Genomic DNA, 14,370 nt, shown 5'->3' on the forward strand with positions numbered 1-14,370 from the left:
CATACAACACATTTCGATAAGGAGCCTGGCGGAGGCTTTTTCTCTCTTTCTCTCTCTCTCATCCACAGGAACTGAGCGTCTTGTAAGAGCGCAGAGGAGCGGAGGTACAGGGAGGTGGGTAAAGATTATAAAATAATTTTATGACCGAATTTTAAAATCATTTTAAAACGATCGTAAAACCGCCATGAGAGCGCGCTCGTAACCGACCGCGCAGGAATCACATGCAAATGCACAGGAGGCGCTGGAGAAGGGTGTGTGTGTGTGTGCGTATGTGTGTTATGGTTGTCCCCCCCCCCCCCCCCCTCCAATACTTTAATAGCTCAAGCAACCGATAATAGTTTTTCTGAAACAGTCCGATGTAAACGCAGCGTGCGATCGGGAAGCTCGTGTGAGAACTGCCGCACTTTGGCCACACACGAAGCAGGCGACGAACCCCAAATACAACCTTCCCCATCCCATCCCACACTCAGTAGCCCAGGTAGCCCATGCGCTTGACGCGCGTCAGCAGCTCCGGCGCCGTCACCAGCTTCCCGTACAGGGCCGACTGCAGCTCGCGGTACTGAAAGTGGGGCGGGAACGGCATATCCTCCAGCGCGCACACGTGCGCCTTGCCCTCCGCATCGCCCACCAGCAGGCAGCGGCCACAGTTCGTAAACCGTACCACGGTCAGGGCCGTCGTCAGACTGCCGAGCGTCGTTTCCGAGGCCGGTTTCGAGCTGCGGCGCTTCAAATCCCACAGCTGTACGCCGCTGCGCGTAACGCTCGCGATCACCGTGCTGTTGGTGGGCGACCAGTAGGCCGCCTGGACCGGGGCGAACCCGGTGCAGAGCGTCACGATCGGTTCGGGCAGCTCCTCGATCCAGATGCGGATGCTCCAGTCGCCGCTGCAGGTGAGAAAGATGCGCGGGCTCCAGGGCGAGTACTCGAGGCAGAAGATGCCGCGGCTGTGCATCTGCAGCACGCCCAGATGCTGGAACGGATCGTTGATGCTGCACCAGTGCACCGCGCCCTCGTCCGTGCCGATGTAGTACTTGTCCTTCTGGACCGGGTGGATCGTGACGCACAGTGCTTGCGGGTGCAGATCGGACTGCACCCCGACCGGCTGCTGGTCGGCGGGCGCGGACGTCCCGGTGCTCCCGTGTCCCTCCGGTGTTCCCTCGACGCGATCGAGCCGCAGCAGTGGATAGGGAAGCAGATACTGGCCGATCGTGAGCGTGTACTTCATGACCCACCCGTTCTGCGAGACGGCAATCACCTCGTCCTTGCCTTCGTTGTCGAACTCGACCCACTTCAGGTCCCAGATCGGTTGGTACACGGGAAAGCGGTCCCGGCTCGAGACGGCCAGCGGTGTCTGCGTGGTGTCGGTGATGTCACGCACCTGCACCCGCCCATCGTACAACCCAACGGCCAGCAGCTGAGGGGTGCGGCGAGAGAACGCCACACACGTCACGGGACAATCGAACCGGTAGCGCCGCTCGGGGTTGACCGGGTTCTTAATGTTCCACACGTACACGAACCCACAGCCCCGATCGTCACTGCCGGTGTGGCCGTAGATGCCGTACGCTATCGCCACAATGTCCCCGTTCGCCGGGCACCAGCTCGCGCTGGCCACCGGCTTGCCGAGCGTTTCCACCGTCCGGTACGTCCACAGCACGTCCAGCCGGTACAGGTAGCGGATGTCCTCGCGGCACGGATCGGGCGGATACATGTTGCGGAACCGGATCTGCTGCTCGCGGTACACATTGCCCGCGAGCAGCCGCTGCAGGATCATCGACGAGAGGTGAAAGTTGGCGCTCCGATTGAGCCGCTCGTCGATGTCCTCCATGCCCTCGCGGGAGTAGGTCGTTATTTCCAGCTTGGAGGCCGAGTCCGCCACGTTGATCTCTTTCGTGTGCCGCTCGAGATCGTTGTACGTGTCGTACATGTCGTAGTTGGACACGAACGAGGCCACATCCTGCCGGTGGATGCACTCCGTGTTGACGGAGCGCGATTTGCACGGCAGGTCGCGGGTCTGCGCCTCGGCGTCCGCCGTTCGGCGCGCTTTCGGGCGCGTCTCGAAGCGGCGGTTCTGCTCCTGCACGCGGGCTGCCTCTTCCGCGTCGAGCGACACGACATGGCTGGGGCTTTCGAACAGGACGATGTCGTCGGTTTCGGTCAGGCGGATCTTGACGTGGTACGTCTTCTGGCCCGCCTCCAGCGATGGGCTGCGCCGATCGATAACGCCCTCGTAGTTTGGTTGGGTTTCAAAGTTGTCGAACCCGTCCGGTTTGTCGGCGGTCTGGCAGTTTAAATAAGAATCTAATTAGAAAATCATGCAAAAGGAGATTCAAATTCACACACTTACAGGCACGGTGGCATCTTCCATATCGGTGGCCAACGGTTGAAACTGCTCCCGAAAGCGACTCCACACGAACGCTTCCTCGCCGAAGAATGGTGGCGCAAGATTGGCCGGCGTTCGGTCCACACCGTCGATGGGAATCTGTGCGTGTTGGAAGGGACCGAAATGGATCAACAAACAACCATTTGCTTAGTAACGGAAAAAAAAACGAAGGAGCCCTCCTCGCCGCTGTCTGATTGTTTATTGGCCACTGACTGTGGGTTGCCCTAGCAACTGTTTTGCGGATACCTGTAGCCGGTTACGCTCCTCCAGACGGTTCACGATATCCACCACAAATTTACTGTCGCTGGCCGCGCCCGCGCTGAGCGAGGCCGAGTAGAACTTGACCGATTTGGAGGACGGTGCGGCGTGGCTGGAGGACATGTTTGTTTTTGCGTTCGGTTCTTTTCTTTTTTCGGATGGTTATTTTTTTTGCTAACAACACAAAACTGAGCGAAGCAACACACTACGCGGGAGAAATGCGGACAATGAAGAAAACCATTGGTTACTGGGATGATTAAATATGGGCAATAATAAATTAGTTTATTGTACAGTTTAGACATTTGAGGAACTTTTTCTCCTTCTTCTCCTTGCGCAAGAAATACAGATCTGTAATGAAAGTTATGAGAAAAAAAGTAAATAATTGTATTCGTAAAGGAAAAATCTTGTGAATGAATTTAGCTCTGCTCCTCATTTCAGACAGGTATGGCGTTATCCATGAAATACGTAACGCTTACAGGAAGGATAAAGGATATCTACTAGCACTAGTTAATTTGGCTCAGTAGCTCCAGCATATGAGAAAAACTCATAATTTAAATAATTAACCGAGTTCCCATGTATAAGACTGATTTTGAACCCATAGAGATATTGGAACTGCTCCTGAACCCATACTGATGCTGAGGCTGATCCCGATTCCTTATCGGTTCAGTGACTTGTTCGTTAAGGCCAGGGGACATTGTCCGTACTCGCTAGTGTAATTTTGATTTTCAGTAGCGCTTCTGGCGACGGCTGACCGAAGCATGTTGTCAAACAATTTGGACCCGCTTCAGAAGATATGTATTTTTTCCATGGTTTTTACTTAAACTGGACTGGAAAAGCTTTTCAATTGATAGGTAAATATATTGTGCAACCATTTCAGCCATTTTCGCATCGAAAAATGATGAAAGTAATACTTTATGTTGAGATCCGGCCCGACCATTCGCTCGATGATCAAAGAAAAGCTTTCACCAGCCGCCGCCAGATGCGCTAGTGAAAATCAATATTACACAAGCGAGTACTGAGAATGTCCACCGGCCTTTATGCATACCATTCCTGGAACTTGTCAACTCGCACGACTTAAAAACATGCCCGTCATGGGTTCAAGCCCCTAATGGATCATGGATCATAATCAATACGTCACTGAAAGCCAATCCCAATACTGGTACAGGCAGGCCTTGGTCAACAACGGTTGTTATGCCAAAAGAAAAACAAAATCCAGGAACAGATCCCCAGCCCATACCGGAACAGATAGAACTGATCCTAAAAGAACCACTCTTGGAATTTATTCTAAATTCAATCCGGCCCTAAAACTGCTCCAGAACCTATACTGATCATGAAAGTGATTCTGAATTTTAAACCGTCCCGGGAATTGATACTAGCCCCATACCGAGTCTGGAGTTAATCCAAAACTCAAATCGGTCCTGACACTGCTATCGTTTTGTATCGCGCTTCAAAAACTTGTACCTGCATCGATCTCTGTTGCGCAACAGTTACGATAGCAAACCTATGTTGAACCCGTTACGTAATTTATGGACGCAACTCTCTAGCGTAAAGTGCACTACTCGTCAAGCGGATCAAAACATCCCTTTTTTGTGCGTTACGTAATTTATGGACGATCCGCTACATCTCCACCACATTGCGACACACCCCTCCACCACCCCTCAGAACCACTCACTTACTCAGTAAACTGTTCCCGTTCGGTTGCAGCAGCGAAGCGTTCGTTTCCATCGCCCGCTGCACGCCATAGTCGAAGGCGAGGGCCGCCAGCCGGCGGAAAAACTTGGTCACATTTTCGCCGGTCCGGGCCGAAACCGGCCAATACTCGGCGTTGATGTCGTACGCCATTTTAATCGCCTCCAGCTCAATATCACAGAGTGCCTGATCGCTCTGCGGAGTGTCCACCAAATAAAAAACCAAAATCAAGAAGTGCATTAGTTACTGGACGTACGAGGGTTGTTGGATAGTTAAGGACACCATTCAGTGCTTTACCTACCAGCAGATCTTTTTTGGTGCCGACAAGAAACTTTAGCACAGGGGCAGTATTCAACCGCAGTGCCTCATCGAGCCACCGTTTGCCGTTTAGCAGCGTTTCCGGGCGTGTCATGTCGAACGCAACCACTACGACGCTCGCATTGCGGTAGTAGGACTGTGCGATGCATTTGAACCGTTCGTGGCCTGCTGTGTCCCAACTGTCAGACAAAGAAAGAATGCAAAGCACCCAAGACACGCAATTAGCACAATTTTTTTTTTGAATTCCAATGGACTTCACTTGGCACAAACACTTACATTTGCAGACTGTACGCTTGGCTGAGGATCTGAAACCGTTCCACCTCAAAGTCCAGCCCGAGGGTGGCGGTGTAGTCACCGTCGAACGACTCGTGACAGAAGCGGTTCACTAGCGACGTTTTCCCGACCGACACGTCCCCGATGAGGATGGCTTTGCAGGCGGGCAGCAGGAACGGAACCACGGCCTGGGCGGCCCGCTTGGTGCGCTCGCTGAACTCCAGCTCCCGGTACGGCGTCACCTGGCAGCTGTACGGCCGTGGCAACTGTTCGATCCGCCGCGTACCGTAGTCGACGTTGTTGTTCAGCACCTCGTAGCTGGTCGGTTTCGGGCGCTTGTTTTTGCGAAAAATAGACATACTGGCGCACTGGTTTGCTGCGTGTCTGCACGGTAACGGAGTGCGAGTGGAACTGCCGCGAGGACGCAAAGCCGCGGGCAAGCACAAGCTCTGAATCCTACCAGGAGCCAGCAAAAAGGGACACGCACCAATACATGCGTAGGACCGTAGGTAGCACCACGGCAACCGCCACAATATAGAAACACAGGGCCTCAGTAGGCAGTTGCAAGGATGGGAGGAAACGAGAGCGAGCAAGACAACACGCCAGTTCAATAGGAATAGAGCTGCTGCTGCACGCCAGTTAGTGAAGGTCCTGTACTGGGCCCCTATGCCACAGTGCGTACCATTTCCGATCTACTTCACTGAACGCTTGACGGCTCGCCACGATCACCAGCGAATGCTACGGTTCAGCAATTCCATCGCTCGCAAGGTGTCTCTCCCCCTGGCACACTTGGGCACAGCGCGAGGTGAAGCGCACATGGGAGACGGAATAGAAATACGAATATCCCGGGAAAAGAAACAACACAAAAAAGGATAACAGCGGGACAATACGTACACGCACACTACACACACACAGCTGTGCCTCTCGATGGGTGAAGATCGCATGTGGGACACACGCACGCACACATCGGCAAATAGGCGGAAATGGAATGAAACTCCAGGTGTTGTGGTGCTGGAAGAAGGTGAGAAACGAAGATCGCAAGCCAAATCGAAACGAGCGTGTCACTCGCGGGTTAGGTAAACAGCTGTAATATTGAAGGAGGACGGGTTTTTTTTGGGTTGAAATAGGATCCCATTGCTGATGGGTGATGAATTGTACGAAGGATTTGGGCGAATCATTGAAGTGCTGCGTTCGATCCTGCACTCATTGTTACGTACCAAACAGCTGTCCTTGCATGCTGCTTGCTAGACGCAACAGGCTACGGTTGATTGGGATATGGTCTGTCTAGCATTCAGATCTAGACCCACCGATAAACGACCGATGGTGTTGGGACATTGCGATGTACCAAACGACATTGAAAAGACGCGCAGAACCGTTTGCAACGCAGTAAGAACATGAGTTGATGTCTCCATCGGAAATGCTACCCCCGTCTAGAACCGGATTAGTAGCACAGCTAAGCAGCAAACATGGAACAGAAGTCGTCCAAAGCAGTGCTACAGTGCTACAGTTTCCAAAAGCCAATTTCTTAATCAGCTTCTTGCGCGCTGCCAACCACGTGTTGGGGCGTATAGAACAGGATTTTGAAATACATTTACCGTTTTACTCTAGGCGGTCGCGATACACGACGAAGCATGATGATGAGTGGCCTGCCATGGTACGTGCTTTTTTGTCCCAATACAGATTGTGCGTCAATATATTGGCTTCAATTTTAAACATTCTCACTGGCTCATTGAACAGGAAGATAGGCCCACTGCCTACAAGGAATGCATCAATGTTGCAAGTGTTCTATGTGAAGATCCGGACGGATGAGGGTTCAGGGAAGAACAACTTTAACTTGGTACGTGAGAAGGTCTTGGTTATCTTTCTCTGTAGACAGCATTCTGGATCAGGGTTCGACAAAGATCGGCTCGCGAGTTAGAACATTGTTTTAGGACTTCAGATTTGAGCCTCTGGGATGAGAAATTTTATTGTAGAAGGTCCAATCCAAATACCGTATTGCTTCAAATTACGGACACTGAATGCTTTTTTGGCACGTCTTCTTTCTACTAATTCACATTTAATCGGTCATACATTACATTGTATCGAAGTTCGAGTGCATCGATGTACTGATATATGTGGATTAACAAGAATTATTGAAGCAATTACTTTGGCATATGTTTGAAACGAAATTGATAATGAATTGCCTCCGGCGGTGAACAGTCCTACAAAATTATATTTATTTTTTCGTGACATCAGGACCTACTAGTGGTTAGATACTTTTGAAATTCAGTTTAGTACATCATGTCAATTATGTCAAATTATGTAAAAAAACGGCATAATTAGGGATTAAATGTGAAAAATTCAATAAAATCATAATATGTGTCCAGAGTTTGAAGATGTCCGTAATTGGAATCAAAACGGTAATAGCCACAGTATGTAACATCTAAATTTTAATGTCTTAAGATCTTGAGAGATTTGTTTGGCAGATGAGCTCCAACTTCTCGACTATTTGGGTCCCTGATCTTGTCCACTCCCTGACCCTGACCACTATTCGAGTCAATCATTTCAGTAATTATTGCTTATATATCTATTGAGAGACATTTAATAGATTGATTTCTTTTTTCTCCTAAAATTATATTCCATCTAATTCATTATTTTTGGGATATTTTCATATTTTTGGTGGAGTTTGTTAGTCATTTAGAGGAACTTGAAGTGTTTAAGGTAATTCGTAAGATGCAAGAAAAGAACAAATAAGGTTAGTTTTCCACCCCTGACCGTTCCTAAAGCCTTGCGCAATAAACAACCAACCCATTCCGAGCAACCACGGAACCTAGTTACTAGTTCCGTGTGTATCTACGTTCCTGCAACGCCGACTACCGCCCAAAAGTGCTTGCTGCCTTTATTTTCTCACACGATTGCATTCGCATGATGGGCCCACCGATGTGATGATGCTTCCCCCGGCGTTTCAATAGACAACATTTCCAACCAGACGACAAACCGGCCCGAAACTAGTTCGACATCCATCGCTCCCCTGTTGCGCGTGGTCGCTGCGCGCCGCTCGGCCGGGGGCGCTCATCATATTTGCAACGATGATTTATTTCTGTTTATTTATATATACCCCCGTGCCGTGTCGTGCCGCGTCTGGTGCGCGGTGTCCCACGGGTGTTTTGCAAGTGCACCGAGCCGGTTTCGTTTGTTTGTTTCGCTTCCCCCATTCACGGCTTCTTTCGGCCGGGTGCCAGCATCGATCATCGATACATCGGCCGGCGTGCGTAATGGGACGCGACAGGCAGGAGAAAAAGAAAAAGACCCGGGCGTGTGCTAATGTGCTTTTCATTCGCCGATCGTGTGTGTGTGTGTGTGTGTGTCGCGTGTGGCACCAAACGGCCGACCTAGCCCGTTGCTTCCTTTTTTCCCGAGCGCAAATGTTGAGCAATTTTTACGCCAGACGTTCTTGCGATGCACCGACACCGGCGCAGGCTTATGTGACGGAGCGCTGTGAATGGAATGGTGAGTGGTCGGTGCATCCGACACGCTACCAGCAAGCAGCAAACGGTCCCAGCATTATCAATTCCATATTTTGCATCTCATTCCTTCCGAGCGCGGATGGATGGTGTTTCGCGTTTGCATTTTCTCAGCTTGGCGTTGTGGACTCCAGGCGCACGCTGCTGCACGGAAACCGACCGTGGGCCGTGCGTTTGATGAAGAGCTGCCGGCTCACCCGGGGGGAGGGTAACCCCAAAAGCCGCTCAGGTGTCGCCCCACCCCCTTTTTTTTGCTGTTGCTGTGGGGATGACGGATGGCGTCGGCTGTGCAGGGCTCGGGGCGAGAGCAGCAACAGCAGAGTTCGCTATTCCCTCCGGTACTATTAATCAGATCAGTACGGTGCTGGCACCGGTGTCGACTACGAGTGCCGGGGAGTGCGCGCGCGCGCGCTCGTGTGTGTGTATTACAAGTGGTAAAAGGTACGACCGGAGTGAATTAATCAAGCTCCCGCGAGCTGCAGCCAAAGCAGCATCCAGAGTAGGAGGTCAAAAAGCGCGCACAAAAAAAGAACCTCCAAACACCCGCTAATACAGTGACAGTGACGACAAGATCCTCGCGTGTACCGGTGAATGGTGTGGTTTGTTTGCAACCTGCCACAACAACCACCAGTTCAGTGGGTGTCCGCTGCTTTGTGTTTTTGTGTGTAAAAAAAGGGGTAAAAACAAGACAAAAGAGCGATCCCCACAACGCCCCAACATCGTTTTATGAGTGCGTTAGTTAATTATTCTCCCGTTTACGGTAGTGAAAACGGGCTGCGACAATAAGGGCGCCGATCGGTACGCGGCGCGCCACTGCAGCAGCCCCAACGCACGAAAACAAAAGACTTCAACGAGCCAAACAAAGTGACGAACCCTGTCAATGATTCACCTCCCCTCCCTCCGCCACGCCGTTCGTTTTGAGCCGGTAAGAGTAGATCCGACTCTCCTTTCCCCCTCGGTTCTCAAGCAAAGAGAAGGGGGTAGAGAGAGAGCCAAAGAGAGAAAGAGATTTTTGAAAGGAATTTGATAATTTCAAACGGTTTTCGGGCTTGAGATGGAACGAAAACAGCTGCATTGTTGCCGCTGCTGGGAAACTTGACACCGGACAACCTTGCCCCGTTGACCAGTTTTAGAGATCCCCTTTTACCTCACCCCCCTCCCCGCCATTCTCCCTCTTATTTTCGGGCAGGTGCACAGTCGCGTCGTGTAGGGGCTTGAAATTCTACTCCAAAAAATCACAACTGCTACCGTGCGCCTTGGCCGGGGCCTTTGCTCGGGCAGGTTTGCTTTCACGGAAGGGATGGGGGGGGGGGGGGGTGTTTTGCACGCCTTCCTTCCCTTATCTAGTGAGCTTGACATGAGCCGCCGTTGATGGTAGGCTCTTCTTTTTGTTTTTTGTTTGGCTTTGCAACGCGTTCATTGGCATATTGGCCCGCCAAGAAGGTGTGCGGTGATTGTGGTTGAATTTTGGCCACCTCCGAGCTAGAGAGGCAATGCAAACGCAAGCAGGCAGCTGACAGGTTGTGGTTGTTTGCATGGAGGTTAGAAAGTAGATGAAAGAAAGAGCAGAAAAGGAGAAGCTTCGCTAAGCATGAAGCTTAAAGAAGAGCCTTTTCGTATTTCATTTCTAAAATTGAGTTCTAAATTTTACCTTTTACAGAAACTATCACAATTTCATAATATTAATTCGCAAATGGTAGATCAGATAAGCCATGTTTGTTCCTTTGTTTGTTTGAGAAACGCTGCCATCGCGTGTATATCAACTTGTACTTGCGGTCTTTTTTGTTTGCCATCTAGTTCTATGCATTTTAATGTACATCATAAAAAAAATAATCCACCCATTAACGCAATTGTTGATGGGATTAACGTTTTACCCACGCAGAACAGAACAACGCAAATATTTCCATTATACTGGTGGTTGCGCTACGCAGCAGTGGCTCGTTTTTTTGTTCTTTTGGCACGCAGATATTCCAATAGGAACAGCTCCAACAAACACGTTCCTCCCTTCAGCCTTGTTAAGGTCCCTTATAAAGTCCGCCTGTAGTATACACCGACCTACTACGATCGTGGAATGGCAGTGTTCTCCCCCCACTTCTTTCCTCGATGCATTCCACTCTTTGTTTGTGTTTGTGCGTTGCGTTCAGTGTGTGTGTGTGTACATGAAGAGAAACTGCATTTCGCATACATTTCGATCCATTAAAATTAATCAGTGCTTGTGCAGGCGTCCCTTCATCGCTACTGCCCTGCACCAGCAACACCGTCGCGAGACAGAGCCATACAGCGAGGTAATGATTTCAATCAGCGAGAAGGAAGGAACCCCCCTTAAAGCTTCGCCGTAAAATACCGAAAATGACACAGTAAGGTACGGTTTGCACGGGGGGGGATTGCATGATTTAATAATCATCATGATGGTCCAGTTTTTCCTCCGTTCTGGTCGCATGACTTTTGGGCGCTGGTTCATCAAATCGCCCCCAAAGCATCGCTTAATGGAGGGGGAGAGAGAAAATCATAATCCATAACGATCGTGGTGATTGTTTCGTAATAGTAAAAAGATCGTCTTCGTGATCTTTCCGTTCCGCTGGGGGGCTGTGTGTGGCTTCGTGCGTGGTACGTACGTACACAATCCACAAAAAGCCAATTAAAAGAAGATTTAGCACAACCATTCTACGGTACGGTTTTACTGGAGAGGTCTTCGTAAGAGAGGTCCAATCGCGCCGGATGATGATGATGATGCTTGCGGGTGAGAGATGGAAAGCTTCTTCAACCCCGTTTTTAATCACGGCGTTCCACCAGGACGAACAGCAGCTGTTTCGGGCCGGTGGTGGCGTGATGGTGACGGACGATAACTCTTCACACCGTACCGCCGGGTTCGTAGCGTTGGGGTTCAGCGGTCAAGCGTGAAATGCTGCAAGATAAGAATGCGTACCGTACTGGATGGTGTGTGCCACAATTCCCAACAGTCGAAACAGAATTGGGCGCTTAGCGGCGGTGCTAGAGAAAACAAAGCGAATAGAAAAATATTCTCTCCGTTGGAGGCAAGCTGCAGTACAGCTCACGACCGGCTGACAGGTTGTCGACATCGGGAAGAACCTTGGGAAGGCACGGTGTCTTCCATTACGGCGCACGGACTTGGAGCCGTCCCGGGTAGTTTCGTCTTTCATTCCCGAACATGGCGGTGACAGTAAAATCGTGGATTTTATTACATAAACAACCGTTTAAACTGTCTTCCAGAGCGATCACAGCCCATCCAGAAGCCCCTGCTGCATGTGGCTTTCCATATGCTCCTTTTTGCCGCGTGTGTGCCACCAAGCCAGCATCGCTTTGCCAGGGGTTGGCTTTTATTACGGAATTGAATTTAAATAGAAATTGTCACTCTGCTTTCCTAGGACCTTGGTACGTAGTGAGCACGTGCGCGCCCCAGGAATTTCCCAGAATTCCAACATCGCCTAACGAGTGAGACAGAGAGAGAGAGAGAGAGAGAGAGAGAGAGAGAGATAAAGAGGCAAACTGGTGGTTGAGATCGGCTTTATCGATTGATATTTGATGATCTTTTCCTCCTCCAAACTGTTTCCCAAATAGGTTTGAAACCACCGCCGGGAGCATTCGCTCTCCCGGGCCTGGGATGTATTCTAGCCGAGTGTCGCGGCTAGAGACCACCTGCCCGGGCCCTAGCGGCTTGTGATGGATGCCACATTCCAATGGATCACTGCTGGGTGCTCTCGCCCACTGCGCCCGCGCGTGAGGTTAAAATTAATAAGTTTATCGATTTTTTATCGATCAGCGTGTTGCGATCCGGCTATCGAACCCAGAACCTAGATCTGGAGTGGTGAAGATTGTGGAGAAAATTCTCGACGCTGGGCAGATTATCACAGGATGTGAAAGGTTTGTCGGGATCGGTCCCTTTTGATGATCTGAATGTGCAGGTTTGGGCCTTGATGTTGGGAAAGATCGGGTTAGCTTACAAATATTAAGAAGCTGCGGAGCCATCTTCTGTGTACGATCGGGTAAGAGTTGACGTTGTCAAGCAGAGCATAACGCTTGTGGGCAGTGCTAGACGTTTTGTACAATTGTTCAATTGATTGTTCTTCAAGAAAGCAATGTTTCAACGTCTACAGCATAGCAACATACGGCACAGTACGGAGAGTGGGAACGTGGGCTACAAAAAGAAAAAGAAAAAAACAGCAATATATCTGCAAACAATGACTCATCCTCACTGGCAAACAAACACACATGGCAAACCGTGCGGCTTATTACGTACCGTCGTAACAACATCCGCCACAGCAGCCACAATGGGCGCGAAAGCAACGATGCGCGGGGGTAGGGGATGGGAGCCCTGGGGGGGTCTTGTGGAACTGCCCGCGAAGAATCTACCGGACGGTGAGAATAAACAGGTGGTTGAAAATTAAGCAAAAGTTCGTCCAACCATTACCGGAACGGCGGCAGGCCGTTTATGAATTAAACATAAAACACAGGGAGCCAAACCAACCCTCGTACGTGTGTGTCGGTACCGTTTCGACGATGCAACACAGCTTGACCACAGACAGCAGGCACAATAGAGTTTTCCCCACCTCCCTACTTTTCCCCGCCATATGCTAACCACAACTCTCTGTTCCCTTTGCTCCCTTCGTTTTGAACCATTGCAGGAAAATTTGCAATTATTGTCTTTACTTTATGAAACACACACACACGCCGGGAGAGAGAAAAAAGCGAGAGGAAAGAGGAGATTTTCACTTGGGAAACAATGTCACTGTGCAGTGATGTAAACGTCTTCATAGACTCAGCCAGAGAGACATAGAGGGGAGGGAAGATAATATTCGGAGGGAGGGAACCGATTTTTGCCCCCCTCCCCTCCCCCACCAGCCCGGAGAGTAGGACGCTGGCTGGAGAAAGATCTTACACATCGCGAACCAACGTTTTAGCCTGTGTGCACACAAGCATAACGCACCTGCTGGAGGGTTCGTCGCTTACGATCATGAAGTCGGGACGAAAGAAGAAGCATATTGTGCGCCAGGAAGGTGCACTTTCCACGCCGCTGGTTTCGTGGTGGGAGTGGGGGCGAAGCAGTTCGTTGGCCCTTTGCGCGCCTTTGCGTTTGAAGCGTTTCCCCCGGTTAGACAGCCACGGCCTACAGCCCGGCAGCATATGGAGAAGAAGCTGTTGTCTTGGAATCTTGGTTACCTTTTGCTATCCAGCACCACGGACACGGACATCCGGCGTGTGTGTGTGTGTGGAACATCCTGCTGTCGTAGCGTAAAATGATACCCCTCGCTTTCCTCTGCGACAAAGTGCCGTCTTCGTCTGCCAAGCGTAAATCACGTACGCTCGAGAGCACGAGCCATTAGCGAGCCCTGGCCGGGGCCGTTCCGTTCTTCGGCGGAAAGGTTAAGCAAGCGGATGAGCAGCACTACTAGCGATTCATCGAACTGTGTCCACCCGCACCTGTTTTTAGAGGAGCTTCTTCCGTCCAATGGAGAGATAAAGGGAGAGAGAGAGAGAGTGAGGATCACGATATAATTGCTCATGACGAAGACATCAACTTCCACAGCCCAAAAAGGGGACAGCGGGGGTGGACCGTTCTGGTCACTTGGCGAGGCGAAGGTACGGAAGAAGGTTGATTAATATTCCATACATCACCGTGAGGGACTTCTTGCTTCATTGTTCCCTTTTTCGGGGGCAAGCTTTCTCTCTCTTTCTCTGTCTGTTTTTTTTTTTAATTTTTTATACATCCGTGAGGATTTACCCCACCCAAAAAAGGTGTCCCCATTCAGTTGGATTGTATCTGTTGCGATGGCTGGACCAACTCATGGAACACTTGATCGTTTCGCTCGCTCTCTCTCTCTCCCTTCTTTGACATGCTATTTCGTGCGTATGTGAGTATGCTTGTTATTGTTTTTAATTACATACGGAACGTGCATAGGGAGGAACACTCAAGCCGCTGCTACTAAAACG

At 50.4% G+C, this 14,370-nt stretch overlaps 3 protein-coding genes and 1 long non-coding RNA gene across 5 annotated transcripts in view; 1 reads left to right on the forward strand and 3 right to left on the reverse strand.

Annotated features, from left to right (window-relative positions):
* Positions 1-279: 279 nt before the first annotated feature.
* LOC121594284 (dynein intermediate chain 4, axonemal) lies at positions 280-2,880 on the reverse strand. The gene is made up of 3 exons (XM_041917382.1): positions 2,627-2,880; positions 2,345-2,479; positions 280-2,278 (listed from the first exon to the last, which is right to left on the reverse strand). The coding sequence occupies exons 1-3, from the start codon at positions 2,759-2,761 to the stop codon at positions 467-469; spliced, it is 2,082 nt and encodes a 693-aa protein (XP_041773316.1). The 5' UTR covers positions 2,762-2,880; the 3' UTR covers positions 280-466.
* A 23-nt stretch (positions 2,881-2,903) lies between these two features.
* LOC121594285 (ras-related protein Rab-36) lies at positions 2,904-5,569 on the reverse strand. The gene is made up of 4 exons (XM_041917384.1): positions 4,922-5,569; positions 4,629-4,824; positions 4,315-4,522; positions 2,904-2,986 (listed from the first exon to the last, which is right to left on the reverse strand). The coding sequence occupies exons 1-4, from the start codon at positions 5,275-5,277 to the stop codon at positions 2,916-2,918; spliced, it is 831 nt and encodes a 276-aa protein (XP_041773318.1). The 5' UTR covers positions 5,278-5,569; the 3' UTR covers positions 2,904-2,915.
* Positions 5,570-8,806: 3,237 nt separating this feature from the next.
* The window catches only part of LOC121591877, a 40,962-nt gene continuing 35,398 nt past the window's right edge, over positions 8,807-14,370 (forward strand). Inside the window, exon 1 of one of the 2 annotated variants that reach the window (XM_041912924.1) lies at positions 8,807-8,862. The gene's annotated coding sequence lies outside the window, so the exon portion shown is untranslated. Of the gene's footprint in view, positions 8,863-14,204; positions 14,292-14,370 lie in introns of those variants that run through there. The other variant, XM_041912923.1, reaches the window with a different exon arrangement.
* LOC121591883 lies at positions 11,702-12,708 on the reverse strand. The gene is made up of 3 exons (XR_006004574.1): positions 12,680-12,708; positions 12,384-12,577; positions 11,702-11,867 (listed from the first exon to the last, which is right to left on the reverse strand). It is a non-coding gene; the product is annotated as an uncharacterized LOC121591883 (long non-coding RNA).

The sequence above is a fragment of the Anopheles merus genome, chromosome 2L (assembly GCF_017562075.2).
Source record: "Anopheles merus strain MAF chromosome 2L, AmerM5.1, whole genome shotgun sequence".
In the NCBI taxonomy this organism is placed as follows: domain Eukaryota; kingdom Metazoa; phylum Arthropoda; class Insecta; order Diptera; family Culicidae; genus Anopheles; species Anopheles merus.